The sequence below is a fragment of the Lepidothrix coronata genome, unplaced genomic scaffold, assembly GCF_001604755.1.
Source record: "Lepidothrix coronata isolate B3197 unplaced genomic scaffold, Lepidothrix_coronata-1.0 Scaffold267, whole genome shotgun sequence".
In the NCBI taxonomy this organism is placed as follows: Eukaryota; Metazoa; Chordata; class Aves; order Passeriformes; family Pipridae; genus Lepidothrix; species Lepidothrix coronata.
The window spans coordinates 1,803,523-1,828,459 of record NW_016690447.1 but is presented as its reverse complement, the minus strand read 5'-3'; the positions used below and the strand labels follow the sequence as shown (position 1 = coordinate 1,828,459).

At 47.2% G+C, this 24,937-nt stretch overlaps 1 protein-coding gene across 2 annotated transcripts in view; it reads right to left on the bottom strand.

Annotated features, from left to right (window-relative positions):
* The window catches only part of GAS7 (growth arrest specific 7), a 99,973-nt gene that overhangs the window by 28,893 nt on the left and 46,143 nt on the right, over nucleotides 1–24,937 (bottom strand). The window contains exons 3-5 of one of the 2 annotated variants that reach the window (XM_017835973.1): nucleotides 11,074–11,145; nucleotides 8,660–8,745; nucleotides 5,143–5,196 (exon numbers count right to left, since the gene is read on the bottom strand). In XM_017835973.1, the coding sequence (XP_017691462.1) occupies nucleotides 5,143–5,196; nucleotides 8,660–8,745; nucleotides 11,074–11,145 (212 nt within the window). Of the gene's footprint in view, nucleotides 1–5,142; nucleotides 5,197–5,505; nucleotides 5,788–8,659; nucleotides 8,746–11,073; nucleotides 11,146–24,937 lie in introns of those variants that run through there. The other variant, XM_017835974.1, reaches the window with a different exon arrangement.

Here is a 24,937-nt window from a genome sequence, read left to right as displayed (position 1 = left end):
CTCGTGATCTTTCTCTCCTTTCATCACCACAGATTTGCTATATTTAAACAAGAGCTCTTGGATTTGTATTTCCTAACAGTTCTTAAACCTCTCAGGATTTCCCAGCAGGAGGGGAACACCAAGGCTGGTAGTGAGCAAGACACAGCCACACACCAGTAGTGGCAAGAGGGCATGGCATTCCCCCTCTGAAATGCTACTTTTCTTTTTTCTAAAAGCAAAGATAGCTGGAAAAAGCACTCTATTTCACCAGCTTAGTCCCACTGATGAGCTTTTTGACTGATGGTAAAGACAGCCAAAGCATCTCACGATGATGTCCCCATGTCTGACAGCACTAAAAAGCTTGATCAGTCCCACGAACAGTGACGTTCCCTCCACATGAGGGACCACTGCCCTTACTAATCGTGAGGGACCACACTCTCACTAGTCACATCCCTGACAGCTGGGCAGGCGCTGTGCAAGGTCCAAATTCAAACCCATGGCAGTGCTAATCTCTCAACAATGCTGACTCACCAGCAAGGCCTAACAAAAGCTTGCAGAAGTTGACTATTGCAGGTGTAATTGCCAGTAAAAAACCAAAACAAATTAAAACACATATCTCAGGTAATGATGGAGTCACAGAACATGAAGAGAAAACAAGGTGTGATGACCTGCATTACATTCTCACAGACTCCACCGGGACAGCCAAGGCGATAATCAGCTTCACCATGATATTAAGTTCTCATCCAGCCTCTTCACTAATAAAAATAATGGCTGTTGTCAGCTTGCAGCAAAGGGAAATTAAGCAGGGCTAATTCCCAAATATGAGCTGAGCAAATCTTCCCAGCAGCTTGTCCTTCCAGCTGCCCCGGCCATGCTTGGCACCAGAAAATCTGTGAAAGAGCCACTGGATCATGAGGACAGAAAAAGGTACAGAGTTAGAGAAGACATCTAGGTAAAAACATGGTGACAACAAAGCTTGGTGGGACACACACACATACACACACACACACAGGATCAGAGAAGCAGCACAAATTGATACATTTCTCTTGACAAGCTGTATGCCAAACTCAATGGATTAAAATACTTTTGCCTGTGTACTTATCATAATCAAATGCAATTATACTCTTAATAGCTAAATATTCCAGCTCCTATTCCCATGAGCACATTGGCAGTCATGGCAAAATGAGCTGTTTACATTGTAGGTGACTCTTCATTATGTTTGAGACACAACAGGGTGACAGAAGAGGAAAAGACACAGGGAGCCAGGTGAATGCACAGGGTTTGCACAGAAGCAACAAACTTTTTTGGGTTGGACATGCACATTAATCTCCTGGATTTCAAAGTCTCTGGAGGCTTTGAAGTTGCTACCAGCACTCACCAGTAAATGATACATTGCCAAGCAACATGAATAAAACAATAATAATTTGATCAAGGGCTAGATAATCAACTACATGTTTATTACATAAGATACTACATAAATAAATTAGTAGACAGCGGGTAAGCTTACTGTGCCATGGTGAACTGACTAAAGCAGGGCAACATTTTTGCTCATTTCTTCAGCTTAAAAATGCACATTATTTTTCCTGATTTCTGCACATTCACAGCACCTTAACACAGCAAAGCTGTGCCAGATTGCCTCACTTCAGTATCTTCTTTACAATGTCATCTGAGGCCCCAACAGTACAACATCCAACTCCACTAAGTCAGTTCATATTGCAAATGGAACCGTTTGGGTAAAACAACCAAATGCAAAGACTGGAAGAGATCTCGTAAGAGCTTGGGCACAGATAGAGGCTTGGGCAGTTTGAACTCTCCCCAGACAGGGAAGCCCAGGAATGCCTAGGCTGTGTCTAGGTAGCTTCAACATCATTATTTTGCCTGTGGTTTTAGTGCTGGCAGGGTGATGCTGCAGCTACGGTACAACAGGAGGGAAGAACAGACAACCAAAGTCCTCATTGTTAACAAATGCGTTGATTGCTTCCTATTTCAAAGGGAAGATTCTGCCAGAAGTGTTCAGGAGCCCTCTTTACTTGGTCTGTCTGTAGAAAGGTTCAGAGGTGATTCATCCCCCTGCCAAGCCAAGGGGTTTCTGACAGTATCTACCATGCAGTCACCCCCAGGGCAGAGGGGAGAACCCTGCTGAATGTGCAGCCTCACCCTGTGCTCATCACAACCTTGCATTCATTAACGTTGTGTCAGATGCAGAGCACAGCAGCAGGAAATCCAAAGTTCCTGCACGTAGACTGCCCCTCTTCCCATCTGCAGCACGTGTTCATTGATGTGTCCAACACATGCAATCCGAACACCAGCACTTTCCAAGTCTTGCACTATCTTGACAAGGTACTACAGAATTCTTCAGAAAGAAACCCACACTCAGGAACACCTTATAATCAGGCAAGTTTCTTGCTCTTCAAGTGATACATAGATCTGTTCCTGAGTTGATATCCCCCTGCATATTCTCCATTTAACTCTCCCTCGCCTATCATAAATGATCTCTTCTTCAGAAATCAGCTAGCAAACCATCCAGCCTAAAAGTAGTGAGTGCACCTTGAAACTCACTGCAAAACCAGCAGACCACACATCTGCACTGCTGCTTCTTAAGTAAGCAGCCATATTCTGTGCAACCAGCAGCTTCCTAACACCTCTGATACACCCTGTTGGGGTTTCCCTTCCAAAAAAATGGAAGACTGTGTTGGTAACATTCACTCACCAAAGAGGAAACACCAGATTATTCTTATTGGGTGCACATAGATGGGAAATACTCCAGCTCACACCTGCCTTCAGGATTTCCAGAAGCTGTGCTCCTAAATGCTGATTGGATGTAGAAGAGGGAGATGCATTCTGAAGAAGACGGAACGAGCTCCCACTCCTCTGCTGAAGGCAATGACGCAGCAATAGCTTGGCTGCAGCCGCTGCTCAGAGTGAACATCACCTGATGTCCACAGCTTGCGTGCCAAAGGATTCCAGTTTGGAGGGAGGTTTGATGGACCAAGAGCCTCAAAGCTAACCATAAAATTCCCCTCTACAAGAAGAGGTTCTGCCTGAGCACAGCTACAGACCAAGGAAAAGCATCTGACAGCATGCTAAGGACATGCCCTGCAGCTCTGCTAACTAGATCATCCACACATCAGCTTGAGAGGCGCTGAGCAAACAGAACCTCCTAGGAGACAGGGGAAAACCTTATATTGTTTTACAGTTTACACTCCATATGAGATTTGTTTTTCACAATGCTGTCTTGATGGAGGCAATGGCTTGGAGCAAACAGCTGTTAAAATTAGCTTATTTTTGTCTGTCTGATGCATTCTACTTGAAAGCTTTGGACTTCTGCTGGAGAAATGCACGCTCAGTGACCCTGACATAACACACACTTTCTTGCTTTGCAGATGGCACGTGGGCTAGCAAATATGAAAAACCACCCTCAATGAACAGCCTTGGAAACAATGGGGATTGCAAAAAACCAAGCACTCCTGCTCTTGTGCTGTGCCCTGCAGCCCAGTGTAACCCACCCTGTAACGATGTCTAGTCCCTCTGGTCACCATGTTCAGCCTATGATTTGCTCCTACCCCACTGATTTGAGCAGGCAAGGGCTGCATTTGGGGGCTTGGACATGCCTCCTCCTCCAGCCACTGTAGCCCCCAGGAGCAGCTGATTCCCCAGGACATCTGCGAAAATGCCCAAACCAACAGATTTATACTTATTTCAAACCATATCACTCTCCCAATATGCTAATTACAGTAATAACATTTACAACAACTGATTTTGATAATCAAGTATCAAAATCACTCAAGTGTTTTTTTCAAAAACTGTTCAAGATTTTTTCTCCCCGTAGAAAACTGTACCTGCATGGCAGTGACTGACCCACTCTGCAGTCAGAGACACCTGCATGTGCACCTTTCAAATCCTGGTCTCTGTCACCAGCAACCCAGCCTACTGATGAATAAATCCACAGGCTGCGTGCGATAATATAGACAATTATCTCCTCCTTGTAGTAACATTAACAGCGATGTATAATACTGAATTATTCCATTTGCTCTTGTGGATCTGATATCCTGACAATGCTTGCAGCTGTAAGTATGGTTATTGCCTCACCTTTATCACTGTAATTAATTTATCTATTAATTTCTTTTGATTTCCATTTAAATAAAACTTTCTTTTCCCAGCCACTTTCATTCATCTATTTTGTTTTCCTTTCTGTTTTTAATCGTTTGTCCTACATTGAGGGGCCCAGAAGTGCAAACTGTGTTCCAGATGAGGTCACCAAGCATAGAAAAGATATTAATGTCTGTAATCATGATACTGAGAACATCTTTATTCATAACATAGAATCACAGAATGGTTTGAGTTGGAAAGGACCTTAAAGGCCACCTTGCTCCAACTTCCCTGCCCTGGGCAGGGACACCTTCCACTAGACAGGTTGCTACAAGCCCCATCCAGCCTGGCCTTGAACACTTTCAGGAATGGGGCAGCCTCAGCTTCTCTGGGCAACCTGTGCTAGTGCCTCACCACCATCACAGGGAAGAATTTCTTCCTAGTATCTAATCTAAACCTACTCTCTTGCAGTTTAAAACCATTGTCCCTTGTCTTGTCACTATGTGTTCTTGTGCAAAGGCTCTTCATTGAGTCAATTATATTTAATCAAATATTAAAAGCAAATGTAAGATTAACTTCATACTGAAACTTAAAACCTTTGCCTATACTACCTATCAGAAATCTTCATTTGGACACTGGCACAAGAAACCTTCTGACACCTCTTTGAGAAAAAAATACAGATTCTTTGAGAAAAAAAATAAACCTCCTGCCCTGGCAGAGCAACGATCAACCTCCGCTGTTTGTATTTCTCCAACCTTTCAGTGCTTTTCCCGATACAGAAGCAGTTGTTGGGGGGGGGGGGGTGATCAGATGAAGTTTTTTCAGGACACCTGGTTCACAGTCTGAGGTACCGCGTTCCCTCCCGCTCATCCTAGAACCAACGAAATCAACGGGAAAATGCGCCTGGACTCCTGCCTAGGACAGCGATCCCAAAGCCTCCCTGGGTTTCTTAGGGTTTAAACACTAAAATGCCGAGTGAAGGATGCTCTCCCCGCCCGCCTCCCCCAGCCCCACTGCTCGGGGAGCCGCACGGAGCCCCCGGCGGTTCCCCCCGGCCCGGTCCCCCGCACTCACCGTCAGGCTGCTCTCCTTGCTCTGCCGCCGCGGTGCCGCCGGGGACCCCGGGCTCTGCGAAGAGAACCGGAGCGCATCATCACGGCCGCTCTCGGAGCCCAGCATGGCTGCGCGGGGCGGGGGAGAGGCGGGTCCCATGGCACGGCACGGCTCGGCACGGCCCGGGAGGGGGAGCTGGAGGAGGCACCGGCCGGCGCTCCGCCCCCCGCCCCCGCCGCGCGGGGCTGCGGGCGGCCCGGGCTGAAGCGCCGTGGGGACGGAAACCGGTTCTGCTGTGCCGTGCGACGATGGCACTCGCTCTCGGGGACAGGGATGGAGACAGTGTCCTCCTCTGCCATGGGATGAGGCGGGAACATCACACACCCCTGAGGACAGGGACAGGGGTCCTGGTGTCCCGTGGGGTGTCAATTTGCCCTCCTGGATATGGGGACAGGAACAGGAATGGTGGCAGGGTCTTGCCATGCTGTGGGATGGTGACATCCACTGCTAGGGACAGGAATGGTCACAGTGTCCTGCTGTCTCGTGGGATGCCATTGTGCCCCCCCTGGAGATGAGGACAAGGGTCCTGGGGTCCACAGGGTGCCATTGTGCCCCAGTGGGGACAGGGATGGTGGCAGTGTCCTGCCATCAGACAGTTCCTGTCTGCCTGTGGAATGGTGGCATTGTGACCCCCCTGGGGACAGGGACACAAAAGTGCCCTGCAGTTCCCCCAGGCTGACAGTGCCCTCTGTCCCTGTTGCAGGGTACATGCTGGGATCCCTGGTGGAGCTCAGATGCTGTGACAGCTGTTCTGCAGCACACAAGTCACTCCTGGCATCATCACTGGGCTGTGTCGGGGACTCCCACCCCATATCCCACTGCCCAGGCACCCAGTGCTCATCCTGGGACTTGATGCCCAGCAGCAGCATCATGCCCAGCACCGCACACATGCAGTTCCATGGCTGTTCTGCTGTTCCCTTGGTGGCAGCTGTGACAACCTGAACAGGCAGCACTTAGCTGCTCTCTAGGAAGCCATAAACAAGGGCTGGCCCTGCGCCCAGCACAGCACAGCTCTGCGTTGTTCTCAGTTGTGGCTTTTTCCCCCCTTGACCTGTTTCCAAGAAATGTAGCTGAGCTTGCCAGAGGGATCTTGCCAGCGTTTGTTTGCATGGTGGCTGCTACCCAGGTCTAAGAAAGCACCCCAGCGAATGCCTGGGAGCTGCTCCACAGTGGGAAACAGCCTGTACTGGGAACACACAAGGAGGCAGTCAAAGTAAAGCAGTTTGGGATGGCCCAAGATACACAAGGAGAGGGACGGGCCAAAAAGATTTTGAGGGTGTAGAGCACAGCTTCTTGCAAGCAAGAGTTTATGATCAGATGTTTTCCCTACTAAGGACTCTTCTGCAAAAGCTGCCACAGCTTCCAGGAAAAGCAGGTTCCCAAGTGGGCGTGGACACAAGCTGTTCTGAGAATTAATGACACCAACAGCCAGTTAAAGATTCAAAACTAGTTCAAAGCTGGTTCAAAGTAGGGATGAAGCCAGGACTTCCATTTGGAAAAACCTGTAATAAAGGACCAATGGAAAGAAAATATCATGGAGACGATGAAGGGAATGAAAAAAGTCATGAAAGGAATTTCTGACAGGCTGATGGTTGAGTCATTTGAGCAAAGCAGTGCATAGCACTGAAGGGCTGAGAGCTGGAGTTGTTCAGCCTGGAGAAGGCTCTGGGGAGATCTTAGTGTGAACTTTCAGTACCTGAAAGCAGCATACAAAAAGCTGGAGAGGGGCTTTGAACGAGGGACTGGAGTGATAGAACAAGGGAGAATGGCTTCATACTGGCAGAGGGCAGGCTTAGATTAGTTATTAGGAAGAAATTCTTCCCTGTGAGGCCCTGGCACAGGTTGCCCAGAGAAGCTGTCGCTGCCCCTCGATCCCTGAAAGTGTTCAAGGACAGGTTGGACAGGGCTTGGAACAACCTGGGATAGTGGAAGGTGTCCCTGCCCATGGCAGGGAGTTGGCACTGGATGGTCTTTAGACTCCCTTCCAACCGAAACCATTCTGTGACTCTGTGACTCCCCACGTATCTCAGATGTGAATTTGACTAAAAAGATGTCTATGAATTTGAGTGAGACTCAGCATTGTAAAAACAGAAGGTGGCAAATGTTGCTACAAAGGAAGTTCTGGAGGACTCAGTTAATCTGACCTGTGTTTCAAGCCTACTAAAAAAACATGAGGGTTGGATACCATGAGAATTTTTTTTTGCACAAGGATTAACAAGGGTTTTTTGAAGGAAGTCACACCCTACAAGTTTATTTGGGTTCTCTGAGGGAGTCACAGCAGACATGTGGACAGGGTGTCTGGTAAGTTTATAAAATGCTTTTGCCCTAGTTAAGGTGCTCACTCTGTCTCCAGCCTGGGCAAAGTGCTGAGAGAAGCAGCAGCATGGGCAATTAAGTGCAAGATGTTTGATGTGGAACAATCAGGGAGTCAAAGTGCTGAACTGTATCATGAGAGATGCCATGAACCTAAACCAGAAATACTGACCTAGATGAGACAGACCACCTGAGGGCCAGGCTGAAGGCCACCAGTTAGAAGGCAGTGTTCAAGAAAGGGGGTTGAGGCAAAGAGGGGCATTTGCCAGACAACACACGAAACAGGGAACATCAGAAAGACACTGATAGCACCAAAGCCACACCCACATGGCAGCAGCACACCAGTCAAACATGCATTTCCCCGTGGGTATTTAAGGAGTTGCACTGCAAAGGAACTGGGGGAACGAGTGGGTGAGGAAGCACAACCCAACTGGAGTGCAACCCACCAGCTGTGGTAGTCACATGGTAATACGGTGATGGCAGAGAGCGAAAAGTTTCATGGGAGGAGCTGGAAGAGGGCCCTGTGCTGCATCTGCAGACCTGCTGGGAAGACTCTCGCAGGGACATGATGTGGTGCAAGAAAAAGTGCAGAGATATTTATTGGAAATTTGGACAAACAGGCTGGGGGAGGCTGGCTGTCCACGGGTTGTAGGTTAGCCCAGGGTGATGTGGTGGGTGAGGCACTGAGGAGGGGCTGTGAAAGGACAGGCCAGAGTAGATGAAGTCATTAAGAAAAAAGCTTTGGACAAATTCTTTCTGTATACTGTCTTTGGGACAGAAAGCTGGAGCTGCAAGAAAATACAATGAGGCACAGACATGGGCAGACGTGGGAGTGTAGAGAGAGGACTGTGCTGGACACAGGCCCAGGCTTCAGGCTGGAGCGGCAGGAAAATTCGTAGGGTTGTTACTAGTGACTGAAGTGGCCTCGTGGATTTTTCAGAAAGGAGTCATGGGACAGAAAAATCCAAAGGGTCTTGGCATTTTTTACTGTTTTACCAGCTGGACACAAAGACTAACTATTCCACATGCAACAAATCTGTCTGATCTGACAGGTTCTAAAAGAAGATGGCTCTTTGCCACCTGCTCTGGGTGGATTCTTAAACTACTTAAGTGAAGACCCATTTATTCTTGGATACTGTTGTTTGGCTTTTTCCCAAAAACTTACCTGGGGATCCCCACTGGCTTTTTGGAGGCTCATATGACCAGAGTCAAGCTGGTGTACCGGAGTCCCAGAAATGTAGTAGCCATTCACTGTAAGAACAGATGGAGAGTCATCAGGATTGCTGCTGGTAGCAAATAAAAAATTGCACATTTTAAAAACTAATCTCATAACTCAATATGCAGATCTAGATCACAGTGCCTTTTCTGATTCAAGTGTTCACTGCCTCCAGCCTAAGAAACTACGGATGATTCCCCCCATCCCAACAGGCTGGCAATGTGACCCAGACAGACCCCAGAACCGACTCTGCAGAAGGACAAAACAGGCAGTTGCCCATGGGCCCACTCTGCGCTCAGGACCCTGCAGTGGGGTCTTATCAGAAGTTATGACAGGAGTTACTGAGCTGGAAAAAGCCAAGAAAAAGACACCTCCAGACTCAAACCAGTTCCCATAGCACTGTTTGGTAAAATGATGTGTTTGAACAAATGGGATATGTTGCGCTGGTTTTGTGCAGCCATGTTTTGCTAGGGGGCATGCTACAGGGACAGTGTCTCTGAGGAGCTGAGGACCCATGGAGAGAGGAGTCCACACTGGAGACAGTTTGCTGGCAGGACTTGTGACCCATGGTAGACCAATGCTGGAGCAACTTGTTCCTGAAGGACTGACCCCATGGGAAGGACCTATGCTGGAGCAGCCTGTTGCTGGGGGACTGCACCCTGTGGGGACCAGTCTGTGAAGAACTGCAGCCTCTCACTTTGGAGAAGTTTGTGGAAGACTGTCTTCTGTGGGAGGGACCCCATGTTGGAGCAGGGAAGAGTGTGAGTCCTCCTCCCCCTGAGGAGGAAGGAGCAGCGGAGAAAATGTGTGATGAACACATCATCCATTCCCCAACCCCCTGCACCACTGAGAGGGGAGAAAGGAGAGAATTCAGGAGTGAGGTCGAGCCCAGGAAGCAGGGAGGGGTGTGAGTGAGGTGTTTTAAGATTTAGTTTTATTTCTCATTACCCTACTCTGATTTGATTGATAATAAATAACATATTTTCCTGAGTGGAATCTGTTTTGCCCGTGACTGTGATCAGTGAGTGATCTCTCTCTGGCCTTATCCTGACTGACAAGCCTTTTCTCATAGTTTTCTCCCCCATTCAGCTGAGGAGGAGAGTGACAGAGTAGTTTGGTGGGCACCTGGCATCCATAAAAGGCACTAGTTTAATGGATTTGGGTTTTCACATCAAGAAGGCAAGCCTTGTAAGATGTTTATGTTTCATGTATGCAGCTGTAGGTTGCCATTCCTTTTTTAATATACTGAGCAAAGAATAATGCTCAAAGTACAGTTAAAACAAGATACTCAACTACATTACAGATCCTTTGTTTACAGTAAACTGCACAATTTTCAAGCAGATTTTCCACTCAGATCTGCTGATAAAGAGGGACATCGATTTGAAAATTTCTATGGAAAACATCCTCTCGCCTGCTTTATTTACAGTCAGCTGGCAGCAATGGCCTTTACATATAATACTATTTATTCTAGAGTAACTTTTGCTTTGCTCTGTCATTCTGCAGTACCCAGAGCTTTTCAGTACAGTTATGCACCTGATTCTGTTACTTGATTTCCTGCAATCTCAAGTCAGAACAGAGGTGATGTGGTCAGCCCTGTTGCTATCACATGCTAAAACACTTCTCTGTGTATGGAAGAGCATCAGCCAGCCCATGTGCCTCTGCTGCTATTTAATTTCCCTGCCCCATCAGAAAGCAGGACTGGGAAAGGGCTTGTTGGGCTACCTTTTGCCTCTGTGTTCTGAGGGGGAGCCACCTCAGCTCTTAAGTAGACACTTCAGACACCCAGCCAGAAGATGGACTGGCACGGAAACAGCAGTCAAGAAGACATATCAGAAGGGAAAGCCCCACCATGTTTGCTCTGCTACACTCTCATGACCATGTAGCCTGGTGAAGAGAAGGGTCCAGGGAGAACGTAGAGCCCCTTCCAATACAGAAAGAGGCTATCAGAGAGCTGGAGAGGGACTTCGGACAAGGGCCTGCAGTGATAGGACAAGGGAGAATGGCTTTAAGCTGAAGGAAGGTAGATTTAGATCAGATATTAGGAAAAAATTCTTGGCTGTGAGGGTGGTGAGGCCCTGGCACAGGTTGCCCAGAGACACTGAGGCTGCCCCATCCCTGGAAGTGTCCAAGGCCAGGTTGTATGGGACTCGGAGGAACTGGTCTAGTGACAGGTGTCCCTGCCCATGGCAGAGGGGTAGAACAAGATGGTCTTTAAGGTCTCTTTCAACCCAAACCAGTCAATGATTCTATATGTACATCAAGTCTACATCCCACTGTATCACAGCATTTTCTTTTGCTTCGCTGAGTAGCAGAGAAGCAGATTCACATATTGCACAGTGGTCAAGCACAGCATCAAACACTACCTGCAGAACTCTTCTGTGACACAGGGCTCTTTGGAGTCCCAGGCACACTGCTTGGCCGCTCCCAGGTTGTTTCTGTTGAAGGGAAACATCAGTGTAAGGGTGATGGAGGCCTTGCACACATACCAGAATTATGACAATTACATACATACCTGTGAATCTGACCCTTAGTGTCCTCTGAACCAGACTCTCACCCTGTGAGGAAGATGCCTGCACCTCCCTGCACTTCCTATCTCCTCTCATCTCTTCCTGCTGTAGCTGCCAGCTGGGATGGGTGGAGACAGAGCAGATTGGAAGCCGCATCACTGGTTCTTCCAGTGCAGGAATGCCCAGGGCATCACTGCACTGACAGCCTTTCCAGGTGGCATTAAATCCAGCCCAGAGTGGGCCCTACCTGGGGCCCACAGCAGCATCGTGATGTGTGGCTGCAGCAGCCGCAGCACAGCCAGCCTGGTCCTCAGCCTGGGCACAGGGACCAAGTAGTGGCACTGCCTCTGCCTGCTCTCCACATGAAAGGCAGGTGTGAGTGACTCACAGATGTGGTTTCAATGACATATACACATGCCGAGATGCTTTCCCCCCAAAAAAAACTATTTCCTGTAGGAGGCGTGTCCAAGGCACAAGGGACGTGCCAGGGGAGAGAAGCCCCAAGGAGCATGCATCTAAATGGATAACGCTACTGGTTAAGAAAGTCACATGATACCAAGGTATAAAGGGAAGCGCCAAATTTGAAATAAACCTCTTTGTTTCACCACCACCACGAAGAGTGTGTGTTTTCCTTATTGCATAAGGACCCGTGCCCCTACATATGGCGTACCTGAACTTGGGACTTTGAACTTATATTAAGTCAGTTTAGCATATCCTGAATCAGGCAAAAAACTCGGTAATTCCGGTATCGTCTCACTTACTTCGAGACGGGAATTTTCACCGAAAAAAACAGACGTTTTTAAGTCGTTGTCTCAGAGTGTCTGAGAAACGCAATCCTAGTTTAGTGAGCTCCAAAAATATTAGGAAAAGTGCACAGGAACGAAAAGAAAAAGAACAAAAGAAAAAACCAACAGATCGAGGCAGTCGGAGAGGCGGAGCGGGGTCCAACATACACCGGAGCGGTGAGTCACGCTGAGAGGCAGCGCCAACATCCCACGCCGCAAGGACTTTTCCCTAAGCGGTGCCGTGTCCGCAGCTCGGAGACCCGGGCGGCGGAGCACCTTAAAACTGCCGGGGAAGCCCCGCTGCCCGCTGCTTGCCACGGCTCGGCCATGTGCGTAAAAGCGGCTCCGCCGCTGCCACCTTCTAACATCCTCAGCGCCACCGCCAGACCAGCAGAAACTGCTGCAGCTCACTGCCGCAGCCTGCCGCTTCCTGCCGACCCCTGCCTGTCTGTGACGACAACGTAGACCCTCCAAGCCAAGGAAAAACCACTCAGAAGCCGCGGAGACCCCAAAGGAACTTTTCGCCGCTTTTTGCTGCCAGACCAGCGCTAGGACTGTCCGCCGCCGCCACGCGCCTGCCGCCGCCACGCACCCGCCGCAGCCACCCGTCGCAGATGCCACGCACCCACAGCCACCGCAGCCCGCACCAATGAGCCCGCCTCCGCCACCCACGTGGACCCAGTCGACCAAGAACTGGGAGAAGCCACCAAATAGACAAAGACTTTCCAGCAGCGCACATCTACAGCGCCGAGACTTAAAGGTAAAATGGGAAATTTTTTCTCCACTGAGATATCACAGGACACAGATGCACTGGCTATCCTGCTAAAACCATATCATATACAAGCCACAAGGGCTGAACTAACAGAGCTTGTACGCTTTATTAAGGCAGCTGTCCCTGAACTGCCATTAGTTGAAGCCCTTCACATAGAAATATGGGACAAAATAGGAAACCTTATAAAACTGAAAGCCCAGGGGGGAGACCCCCAAGCTAACAATGCTTTTCCAGCTTGGCAAGTCATAATGTCTGCACTAAGCAGAGCACACGAATGGACACCCCCCCGCTCACACTGCTGGCAGCAGCCCGACTTTTAGGTGTAGGAGCTCAAACACACAAAGTCCGGTGGGGGGAGGGAGAAGAGCTGTTCGTGACTTAAGTTTCGGGTCAGGGACTGGGAGCAAGGGGACGCAAATTGGCAGGAGGGGACGGGGCCTGTGATGCGAGATCCCAGCCCATGGGATCAGTGCAGAGGGCCCCGTAATAGCGATGGGGGGGTAACCCAGCATATTTGCCACCCCGCACCGCGGATGATCACCGGCCATGTGCCCCGGGATGGGTGCCACCATCCTGCCCGCCACATGGACCGGAAACTGACTCGTCTCTCCCGGTCTCAGCACCGCCCCACCCATAGGCACAAAGGGGGAGGTAACCCCGCCCCCTCGCCGCCTCTACCACCCACCACCACCCCCCCCACAGGGAACCGGGGTTACTGGGGCCACAGGGGGGGAGGAATGGGGGGATGAGGAGGAGGAATCCAGGATGGTTCTGCCGGGAGGGAGCGAAGTAGCAAACAGGGAAGGATCGGTTGATAAGTATGCCACACGATTGGAAGACAATGTGTGGCTAGCCGATTTTAGGGAGAATTGCTCTGCTTATGCCAGTGACCCACAGGCAGGTGTAACAGCACATGTGGGGAGGGCTTAGTTGCTTAGCAACCTTTGGTACCCCAAAGAAGATTAACACTAATACTAAATCGGCTCCATTTCCTATCAAATAGGAAAATTCTCACACCACAAGCATTCCACACTAACCCATAAGACAGGCAATTATTGCAAGAGCACATCACACACTGAAACACATGTTCAATGAACAACAAAAAAGGGGGAGAATCTGTATAGCCCGCAAGAACATCTGTAAAAAGCTATGTATGTTATCAATTTTTTAAATTGTGACAGCACTGAAAGAAGCAGGTATGGAAAGCAACACAGGCCCCAGGCTTGTGCCTCTCCCGAACCACCGGTCATGGTAAGAAACTTGAATTCAGGGCAGTGGACAAGACCGTTAGATCTCGTCACTTGGGGACGAGGCTACACCTGCGTGGCTACAGGAAAAGAACTTAAGTGGATTCCTTCCAGGTGTGTAAAACCCTATTTAGGTACACAATCCAGCAGCACGAACCAGAGTAACGCAGAAGTTATAAAAGAGTTATATTTATGTTTCAGGTTTCAGGTTTACATTAAGGGATGACCAATATGGTAAAAAGCAGTCTGTAAAAAATCTGTGAATGTGTGTGAGATGAATGAGTGGCAGCCGCCAATGAATGAGAAGAGTGAATGAATAAAGAGAGTTGTTTGACTGAACAAATATTAAAACACAAAACACCTTACAAAATAACATTACCCCCGCCACAAGGTCACTTTAAGAAAATTTAGTTTTGCTAAGCTTATCCTGTTTCTTAAATAAAGGTTGAACTCCCCAGTTATTTAAAAACCCCCAGATTAATAAAGGTTATAAGTTTAAACATAGTTGGGCTAAGGCCTTTAGGTTAATAAAGTTATTTCTCCAAGTTGCACTACCGTTTAGGAATATAAGAAGGTTTTATAAAGTTTACCATAGAGATATAAGAGGCCAAGCAAGCAATGTGCTGGGTCATTGCAAGCTTTGGTGGTTTACAATGTACTGTTCTAATTGTTTGCACTGTTGTTTTTGCACTGTTTTCGTGACTTCCTTAGATAATTAAGAGGGGGGTGATGTAGGAGGCATGTCCAAGGCACGGGGGACGTGCCGGGGCAGAGAAGCCCCAAGGAGCATGCGTCTAAATGGACAACCCTACTGGTTAAGAAAGTCACATGATATCAGGGTATAAAGGGAAGCGCCGAATTTGAAATAAACCTCTTTGTTTCACCACCACCATGAAGAGCGCGTGTTTTCCTTATTATATAAGGGACCCGTGCCCCTACTATTTCCCTGGCAAATTTCCTTTTTACCACACAGGTCATTTAGCAGCTGGGATATGCAAACGTCTGTCACACCAGTGACACTCCAAAGACTGCTGCTGCTTCCCTCCCTCAGTTGCCTCTGTAGTTTAATCGTTCTGCTCGTTTGCTCACTGAATGGAAGGTTATTTTTGACCATATGCTAAAGACAGAAGATTTAATTGCAAATCTTTGTAGAAGTTCTGAACTTCTACTTCTGATGGAGTGAGAGCAGCAAATTCTGTAGAAGTCCAGCTAGAAAGCCCAAGATGCCATTCCTTTTGAATTAACATATCAGTTCCAAATCAACTAAACAATACTGACTGCCAGATGGTATCAAATAAGAAAATAAGCAAGTCATTGTAATCAAGTCCAAGGACTACTATGGCCACTTCATTTGAAACATTTGATTCCCCAAATCTGAACCAACAACCATATAACCCTGCCAATGCCTGAACTCTTGCATCTCTGTCAGTATTCTGGATGGCCATGGTCAAGTGGTGATGGAGCAGGGGAGGCTGAGAGAGCTTTTGGTGGTAAAAGTTTAGGACTGGCAGTCAGACCCTCCCTCAAGGCATATAAGGCCTCCTGTCCTGGGTCAGTGCTTATTTGGGCTCCAAAAAGGATGCTAACATGCTTCAAGAACCATAAAAGGCCTATTTTTACATATACATTCATGCACATATGTATATACATATATGTTTATATATGCTTATATATATCTATATGGGGCCTCTAGTGGTCTAGTGGTTAGGGTGCAGGACTCTCACCGCTGCGACCCGGGTTCGATTCCCAGCCCCCTGGGCAGATGGAGCTCGTTAGCCCTGTGAGGCAATCCATCTAAGAGAAGGTCACTCTAAACAAACCTACGTTCTGAGACCCTCACTGCCACTGTCCAAGCTTGCTCGGCCCCGGCAGATGAACCTCAGGATTAAAGGGTGGGCTCAGTTCAGCGCACGCTGTGTCTCACCTAAAAAATCCACTGCGCAGGCTCGAAGGGTTAATGACCTTTCCCAAATCTTCGCTCGCGAAGACTGGCCATTATATATCTATATATTTACATGTATGAATGTATATACATACATAGAGATGTCCTCAAGGGTTGCATTAGGTTCCTTATTTCAGGAAAGGAGTCAGGATACGGATTCCAAATGGAAGCAAGTGCCTTCCCCCCCCCATCCATGATGCCCCTGGGATACATGCCCAGCCCTCCCCTCACCCCCTCCCCAGGTCACGGCACACACACAGAGCCACACCTTGCAAAGAAAAATACTTTGAGCTTTTTTTCCCCCTGCAAGTGCATAACCTGGTGAACTAGAAGCTTTAATGAATCACGAGGGAACATTTAAATTTTAGTCTGTTTTTGTGAATTGGGTAGTAAGTAAATAAATTCCATGCTAGGTCAATGAGGAAGAATTGGAATGTGTTTTAACTAAACAGAAGCAAAATCAAATGCTAAGAATTGTCTTTTATGAGTCAGCTTGTCTTGCCTTAAAATCCACAAGTGCATGGTTAAATAATGACATTTACTTTTATTGTAATGCAAAGATAAACAATGCAGTATGCTACCCATGTTTCTCGTAAATTTTTTTCTAATGTAAATTGCTGATTAATGAGTAATAACAATAAATGAGTTGACTTGAAGACAACTGTTTCAAAGACTGGTTTCTGGAGATCTGTGGGGAAGGGCTGTGATGCCCACTGATGCTGTGCCCCAGTGCAGTCAGTAAAGTAATGTGTTTTTGTCAGCACTAACTTTGACATTAGCAGTAAAGAAAGTTACTTTCATATTTGGCTTGGGGCTTTTATGCAAGCGTATCTGCCTACAGTATTTTTGTGACCGTACAGATGAATGTACCTAAAAACCTACCAAATATATTTGAAATGTAATTAATCAGTTAAAATTACCAGCTGCTTCTTGTAACTGGTCTCTGTGTTGCCTGCTCGCTGCTGTGGAGCTGCTGTGCAGTGCCTCACTCTTCCCCTCTGCCACACAGAAAGCCCAGATACATAACTTGAGGGCAGAAATTTCACACATCAAAGAGCAGTGCCCAGTGGTTAGCAGATTTGTGAATTCAGCGTCTTGACAAATTTTCCAAAATAAAGTGATCGTGGAGTTAAGCACATCAAAAACAAAACAAGAAAGTGCTATAAAATGCATAAGATAGAAATAACATCTTTTATTGGGTAGGAAATAAAAAGAGGGAGAGCGTTTTAACTCTATTTATTTTGGGTACTAGGAGAAAAAAAAGTCCACTTCTGCGCACAGAGTAACAGGATTATTTCAGCAGCCCAAGCAGGGATAGGAACTAATCTAGATCAGGACTGCACTGCTGGAATGCCATCTACTGGAAGCAGCTAAATTTACCAAGGTAGAACTGCAACATTACAAATTTCTCTGCAGCTTAGTCACGACTAGAAGTGAGAGTGGGGATTAGAAATGAGTGGGGGGATGGCTTTCTTCCACAGCAACACAGGAAAGGCTTGTTGAGAGATAATGCACTGTCTGACACAACCAAGGCAGAGACTCATCTTGGAGCCTTTGATCCCGGTGCTTGGAAAATCTGAAGACTACTTGTAACTCTGAAGACTACTTGTAACCCTGTGGTAAAACAATGATCACAGCTATTAGGAATAGATTTAATATTGGCCTAGAATTTTATATCCCTCCCAATTTTCCAGAGAGCATGCTGGAGTCAAGCTAAAGCCTTGTACTCTAAGAGTGCAATTTAGCGCTGGCAGACCAACACCAACAAGTTCTGCCCTCTCTAATCAGCCACATGTTAATTAGTTAATTTAGTTGGTGAGGGGAAGGAATGACTAGTAGCTTCTTTGTCACCCTCTGGACTGGGAAGGAGGTTTGTCAACAAAAAGAAGTCCTACAGCCCTGGGAGATATTCAAGGCCAGGGCTTGTAGCCATCTGGTCTAAGTGCAAGGTGTCCCTGCCCATGGGACATCTGCAGCTATCCCCTGCAGAGGCTGGTACAAGGTGCCTTCCAAACCAAACTGTATGGAATTAGGTACTGAACAGCAAGGCAGAAGAAAACCACTTGTGCAAACTGAAATGACGTAGTAAGAGTTAAAATGGTTATGTGATCCAAGCTATACTTGCCAATGGAACCAGAGAGGGTTTTCACAGATGTGGTTAAACATTTCCTACCAAAGGAAAGTGAAAACCTCTGGTGTTTGGGGGAAGAAAGTTCACTTTGCATCTCTTTGGCACAATGAGAAATGACATGATGTGTCAGGCCTTCAGAGAGCCACACATTTTGGGATGTCATGTTAGTCAAGAAACACAGTTTGTGAGGAGGTCTTGAGGCAGACGATTTTTGGGATCGAAGTGTAGTATTTGAAGTGTGGCAATGGATTTGCCATATGCAGGATGGAAGAAGTCCTGTCAGAGATGGACTAGTGAAGAAAAAGAAGAAAGCAGCTCAAATGTTATAGAAACAGAAGTTTTTAATGTGGTTTAAACATGTTTCAAAATGGCTTTTTGTATTTTCTGCAAGATCACTGCTTCTTCTTCCCGACACCCCCTGTGAGGGACTTGTCTCTCATACAGGAGTATCCTGGGAAGGTGTCCTGAGGTGTTTCTCATTGGTCCTCGTTAACCCCTTCCTATTGGCTGTTGACCCCTTACCTGATGGTTTTTTTCTGTGTGCCCTTGAACTTGTGATTGGTCCCCTTTTGACCCTCCTAAAAGCCTTATAAACCCCTTCCCCACAATAAACTTCCTCTTTCGTCCGTCCCTCCCTGGTGGTTTGTGTGTGCTCCTTGCGGGGTCGCTGGCCACGTGCGGGGGTGGGGGGAAGGGCATTCACCTCGCAGGTAATGGGGCTGGCACCCTAAGGCCTGGAGGTCTCCCCCATCCAACTAATCCGCCGTAATGAAGAAGAAATTTTTTGTCCTCTTTCCATTAATCCAGTAGGACTAAGGTCAAAGCAGCTGCTTTCCAGTCTGAACATACAACATCAGCCAAACATCAAGGCTTTATGTTCTAGTACAATCCCTCACAAGTGTGCTTATATTGCTTTCAGGAATGGATTTAGTACCTCTTCCATAGTGTCATGTGTAGTTCTATTTTAGGAGCTAAATGCTCCACAGTTTCATTGTCTAAACTACAAGAATGGGGCAGATCAAGCCAGAGGACCTCTGAGTCTCCTTACTGTGCAGACCTTTCCTGGTCTTAAGGATCTGTAGCAGCTGCCACGTGTCTCCCAACTACTGATGCTAACTCATGTCTTTGTAAATAGGTTTGGAGCTTGTTTTGGCTTTAAGAGCAATAAATTTGTGATGCTGAGCAGCTCCAAACCCAGTTTCTGCCCTGAATAACCCAAAGCTATGCAGGCTGCACAGGCCAAGAATGAACATGCATAGACAAGGATGAATAACAGCAACAGAACATGTCCCTCATCCATGCCACAAGAAGAAACCCTGCAAACTTCTCCTAAACTGTTCCTGAAAACAGGAAGAACTAGAAGTCACGTTTGCAGAAGGGTAGAACAAGTCCCCACAGCCTTACATCATCTCTTTTGGATTCACTTTGCTCTTGCCAATGGCAGAGAGGAAACACCTGCACGTGCAATTTGCAAACCTTCCATAGCCCTCCTCTGCTTCTCCACTGCATCTCCATAGGCTCTCAGCAAGGTCTGGGGCCTGCCTGATTGGTTGGCCTTGTGAGTCAGAGGGGAGGGCAAATAGCCCTGCTTTGGAAAGGTTTCCTTTAACAGCACAGTACCACACTCCCAGCCCAAACCTCCCATTTGCCTAGAGCCATGACACTCCCAACCTCACCTCACCAGCCAGGAGCAGAGACCTGTCAGGGGTCCTGCACCTCATATCCCCTTTCTGACTAAGATCTTCCTGACATTTGTGATAAACTGGGGTTTCATGACACTTCATCTCTTGATACTGTGTGTGGGAGAAAAGAGCCCAAAGGAATGGCCAGTGGAGCGTGGGGGTTTGGACATATAAGGAGGGAACATCGCTTGCAGTGCCCTGAGACTGGTGTGAACCATACAAAACTTGAAGCAGAGGAGAGTACAATGAAAATGTTTTCCTCTTGTTCCAGACGATGAGTAGCACAAGGAGATTTTGTTTCTTGGAATGAGGAGGCCTCACCTCTGCATCAGTTCACAGAACTGACTCAGACCAGACCTGACCTCCTGCAGACCCTATAATATACCATATGGGATTCAGTACTGCAGGGCTCACTGAACCAAAATGTGGGAGCACATTTTTGTCTCACAGCTTCTATGCAATGCCACAGCTGAGAGCACTGGAACATTATGATGTTGCAAGCTCAACTATTCTTTCCTAAGACACATAATATTTAAGCATTGTAATCACATAAAAAGGATTAAATTGAGAAGCACCAGGTGCAAAGGAAACCTCCCTACTGCACCACTGCAAGCTAGACCTCAATCAAGAATATGAAAGCAATTTTCATAATGCTGCATTTCACTGGAGGATTGGAGGAAGGTGACAGACTAAGTAGGAGAATTTTCTGCTCTGTGATCACTCAGTGATATTTGCATTTTCACTGGTGCTGTTGTGAATGGGGAAGGCAATTGGGTGAATGGTCAGAGAGTGGTCAGTTCTCCAGAGGAAGTACATCCATCCTGACAGCCCAAAGCACAGCCTGGAACAGTTCTAGCTAAGGATGGCACTAAGGCTATTAATTACAATTGGTCATTTTGTAACTAATTCCAACCTTTACCAACCAAATCTTGAGCTCTTTATTTTCAGAGAATAAACAAGAAATTTTATCTTTGCTTGGTTAGAAAGTGACCTCAAAGTGAACTGAAAGCTATTTCATTGAGAGAGATGACCCAATAATTTGGCTAGACTGGCAAGTTCCTGGAGCTCCTGCCCAGCACACCTGAGAGCTGGGGTGCAGGTGTCAGCCCGGGGCTCAGCAAAGGTGGATGCCTTACAGGGACTCTCTCTGTGAAGAAAACCAGTGCCGTAGTGCTGAAAAGCAGTGAGGAATTTCACCACTTGCAGACAATTCTTGACTCTTTTGGATTACTTGCTGGACCCAATGTGGGAGATCAGTGGATGGGAGGAATACAACCACAGCCTACTCTCTGTCTAATATTTTCTATCTCTCTGAGTTAGTTAAGAAGCTTGGAAGGATTTGGTCTGTGTGCTGATGGGTTTTTTTCATGCCTCACCAGCTACAGTCAACCCCTACTCCAACTAAACTTATGAATTGCAGCTCAGAGTAAGTCATCTATGCAGACACAAAAGAGATGTCAAGCATATTTATTACATGTTTTTTCTCATACAGATAAAACTTCTAGTGATGGTTTCCCTCTGCTACAGGATGCCCTAGCTAAAAGGTGATATAATAACCTGTCCTGGTAAAGTGGCCCAAAACCTAGAAGAACAAAGTGTGTCTCACAAAGTGCTGGAAATAGCATTATTATCTCTGCTAAGCCTGCAATGAAAGCCTTGCTTTTGTCACATGGTGTTTGCAAAAAGAAGGGCATGGCACAGGTCCCAGTAATCATTTTGAAAGATCAAATGAGGGCTCTTGCCAGCAGCTTTTCCCGTGCAACTAGCACCTCTATGTTCAACATACAGACAGAAGAATTCAAGAACTCTTGGATGGTGCCTGTCTCCACGGTGTGTCTTTCAGGACTGAGGTTAAAAGCTGTATGGCAGCCTCAGTCTCTTTTTTACTGAACTGCCTGTGGGATGGAACTGCATTTCAGTTCTGACACCGCAACTCCTGCTGAACTAGTTCGTGCAGTACCCGGTACTTTGCTTTCAGCACTTGTGAGCTTGACTCTCATGTTCGATGCAGGTGCAGAGAGATTTGCATCTGTCACTTCTGCCCACTTTTCTTGTCTCTTTTCATTAGGTATAAGGATGGAGGTAAAGGCCAGGGTACTGGGAGGCCCATGTGTGTGAGGCCACTGTGCAGATGACCGTGTTGCAGTTCAGAGGCTCATGCATGAGCTGGTTGTTTGGGCCTTTTGAGATGATACAGCTATAGGTGACCCATAAGGGATTCACTACTGCAAGGCTCACTGGACCAAAATGTGGGAGCACAAGGACGAAGGAGCTGCTGTCCTGAATCAGGAGGGCCCTCGGCCTCTAATGGAGAACCTCAAAACATGCAGAAGTCCCTCGGAGTCTCCGTGCCAATTCTCTGACCCAGTGAGTGTCCTAATGGCAACAGTGTCACATACGAGCTGACCACAACCACTGTTACCTGCCCAAATGGTGCCAGGCAGTGCTCATGACAGCAGCCATGAACGAGGAAGAAGAAGGATGAAGATTGGTGGAGTTTCCAGCTGTGGATTCCAGTGGGTCTTTGACATGTTAGGGCTTAACCACTCAGAACTACATGTTTTAGCAGATACTGGTTTGGGAAAGACAAAGACAGCACCATGCTGAATGGAAAGAACGTCCCTGGAAGTGTTTAAGGCCAGGCTGGATGTGGTCCTAAGCAAGCTGGTGTAGTGGGTGGCATCCCTGGCCACGGCAGGGGATTTGGAACGAGATCCCTTTAAGGTCCCTTCAAACCCACACCATTCTGTGATTCTATGACGATGCTAACCCAGATGCTCACCAGCCATAGGATGTTAGGAACTTCAGTGAAGAAAGGTGAAGGGTAAATTAGGATATGATGGAAAGGGCACCCAGGAGTGCAGAAACAGAAAAGCTGCCTGGTGATACCAGGAGGATACTATGTAATACATATTTTCAGGCAGATCACAAAAATTTTCCTAAAACTCTGAAATGCTGGACTAAAGATTCTTTTCAAGGAAATGACCACTTTTAGCTACACATTTCAGGACTGCGCCAGAACTCACTGTTGCAGGTGGCATTTTACTAGTGATATTTGTCATTATAAGAATATATGGACCTTAATTAGAATCAAGGTAACGTGAAAGCAGAATTCCTGCTTTACAGGAGACAGAAAACTGTTTAGTAAATGGGAAGGACCTAACACCACAGACAAGAAAAGGCTGGAAATAAGAACACATCATCTAAGGTTAACCTCAGCTGTGAAAGCAAGGTGGCAGCAAGCCACACACACACTAGTGTCATAAGTACATAAGTCATCTTTAATGTGATAGACAAGGTAGCTGGAGTGCTATTGTTTGACTAATGCAAGAGGTATTACAGCTGCAGCCCATCATAGAATTTCTTCAGCATAATCAAATATTTTCCTGATGAATCTACCACCCACACACAATTGTAAACCCCTCCCACAGACACTGAGCAACTTGTTAACCACATAGTAGCTGTGCATTCTGGGCACGTGGTGCTTTGAACTCAGCAGGGCAGTGTGATCCTAGGGTTCCCCTTTCAGAAAACATACAAAGGGCACCCCTGCCAAGCAGGCTTGAAGCTTTTTCTTGTTCTCTTACAATCCAGGTTATGTGAGGTATCATCTGCTCTGTCCGCTCCCTTCAGCGTTACAACAGTCTCATATCTGAAAAGAGGATTAACGGGGTGTCAAAGCAGAGGAGACTGCTCACCCCAGCTGTCTTAAAGATGGGTAAGTATTGTCCATGCTCAGAAGATGGTTTTAAGAGGCTATGTGAAGCACACAATTCTTTACACCTTTCAGAAACTGGAGAGCATCTTCACCTTTCCACCTTGCCTGCTTCCCACCTTCTCTGCCCCTCTACTTGTCCTACCCGAGGTCTTTACGTCCTTCCCCATCACTTGTGCCCATGCATTCATGTCTCCTCTCAGTTTCAGTCACTACAAAGAACTACAACTATTGTCAATGAGAAAATGTCATACTAGGGAGTTCCGAAATATGTTTCAGATGATGTCAGTGTAACCCTGGGAAAGTTGCCAGCAGTTCTGACACTACCTGAACCAAATATGAAGCCCTGTAAGGAAATGCAGGCAGGGGAGAGCAGTGCTATTTTTCTTGCTTTGGGTTAGAAGCCCACTGCCAAACCCCCAAAACAGCAGCAGGCAAATAAACATAGTTATTTCACAGGAACTGGCAGGTAAGAGATTTCCAGGGCAGAAATGATTTCACCTTACCAGCACCTACCTCCAAAAGACCCACAGATTGTCCAGATGTGCTCAGGGTTGAATGCAGATGTCCACACTCTCTCTATCTGCCCTCTCTCCCAGATAGGATTTCTTCCTGTTCACAATCTTCCCAATCACATCAGCTCACTACATGAAAGGTTTTGAAAACTTCCCACATAGTGATTTTGCAACACAGAGCAGCCTGAGGACATTTATTTCTTGAAATTCCAGCAGAACAACAAAGCTTCTCACTGACTTGCTGCAATGGTACCTGTCTTGGAAGGGGACAGACAGGGACACCCCTTTGCACAGCCAGACACAGGCAATCTCAGCTGGATGGTGACACAGGCCCTGAGGGGCCCGCAGCACTTCACATAAACACCAGTTGGCTTTTCTTTAGGAAGATCACACACAACATCACCTCACCAGAGTCACGGGTGGAGATGGAGGAGTGTGCAGAAAGCACTGGGACATTTATCAAGGACTCAAGACAGCTCACCTGAAATATGAAGGTCACAAGAAAACTGGCAGCTTCTGGAGGCCTTATTTCACAATTGTTCAAACAGGTCAACATCAGGCCTGACCTGAAAGCCCAAGGAGAGGGTGGTGGGCAGCTGGCCTCAAGGGATGAAGCCCACCACTGTCTGCTGGGGTAAAGCCAACACAAAGGGCAGCAAAGTTCTGGTGAGGGAGGAATAACAAATAGCCTGTGTTCATATTTTTCCTGAGGCAAATAGGGGAATTAAATGGGCAGCCAGGCTGGCTCAAAGGAAGCATGGGAGCTGTGCATAAGGGTGACTTACATTCTCTCCAATCTGTCTGTGCTTTTCTTCCCCTTGCCTGCAAACAGGACCCCCAACCCACCCCTGTCAGGATGTACAAACCCCCTTCTCCCTCAGTCCATCAGCTGCCATCACGTCCAGCTGCCAACATGCTCCCCCAACTTTGG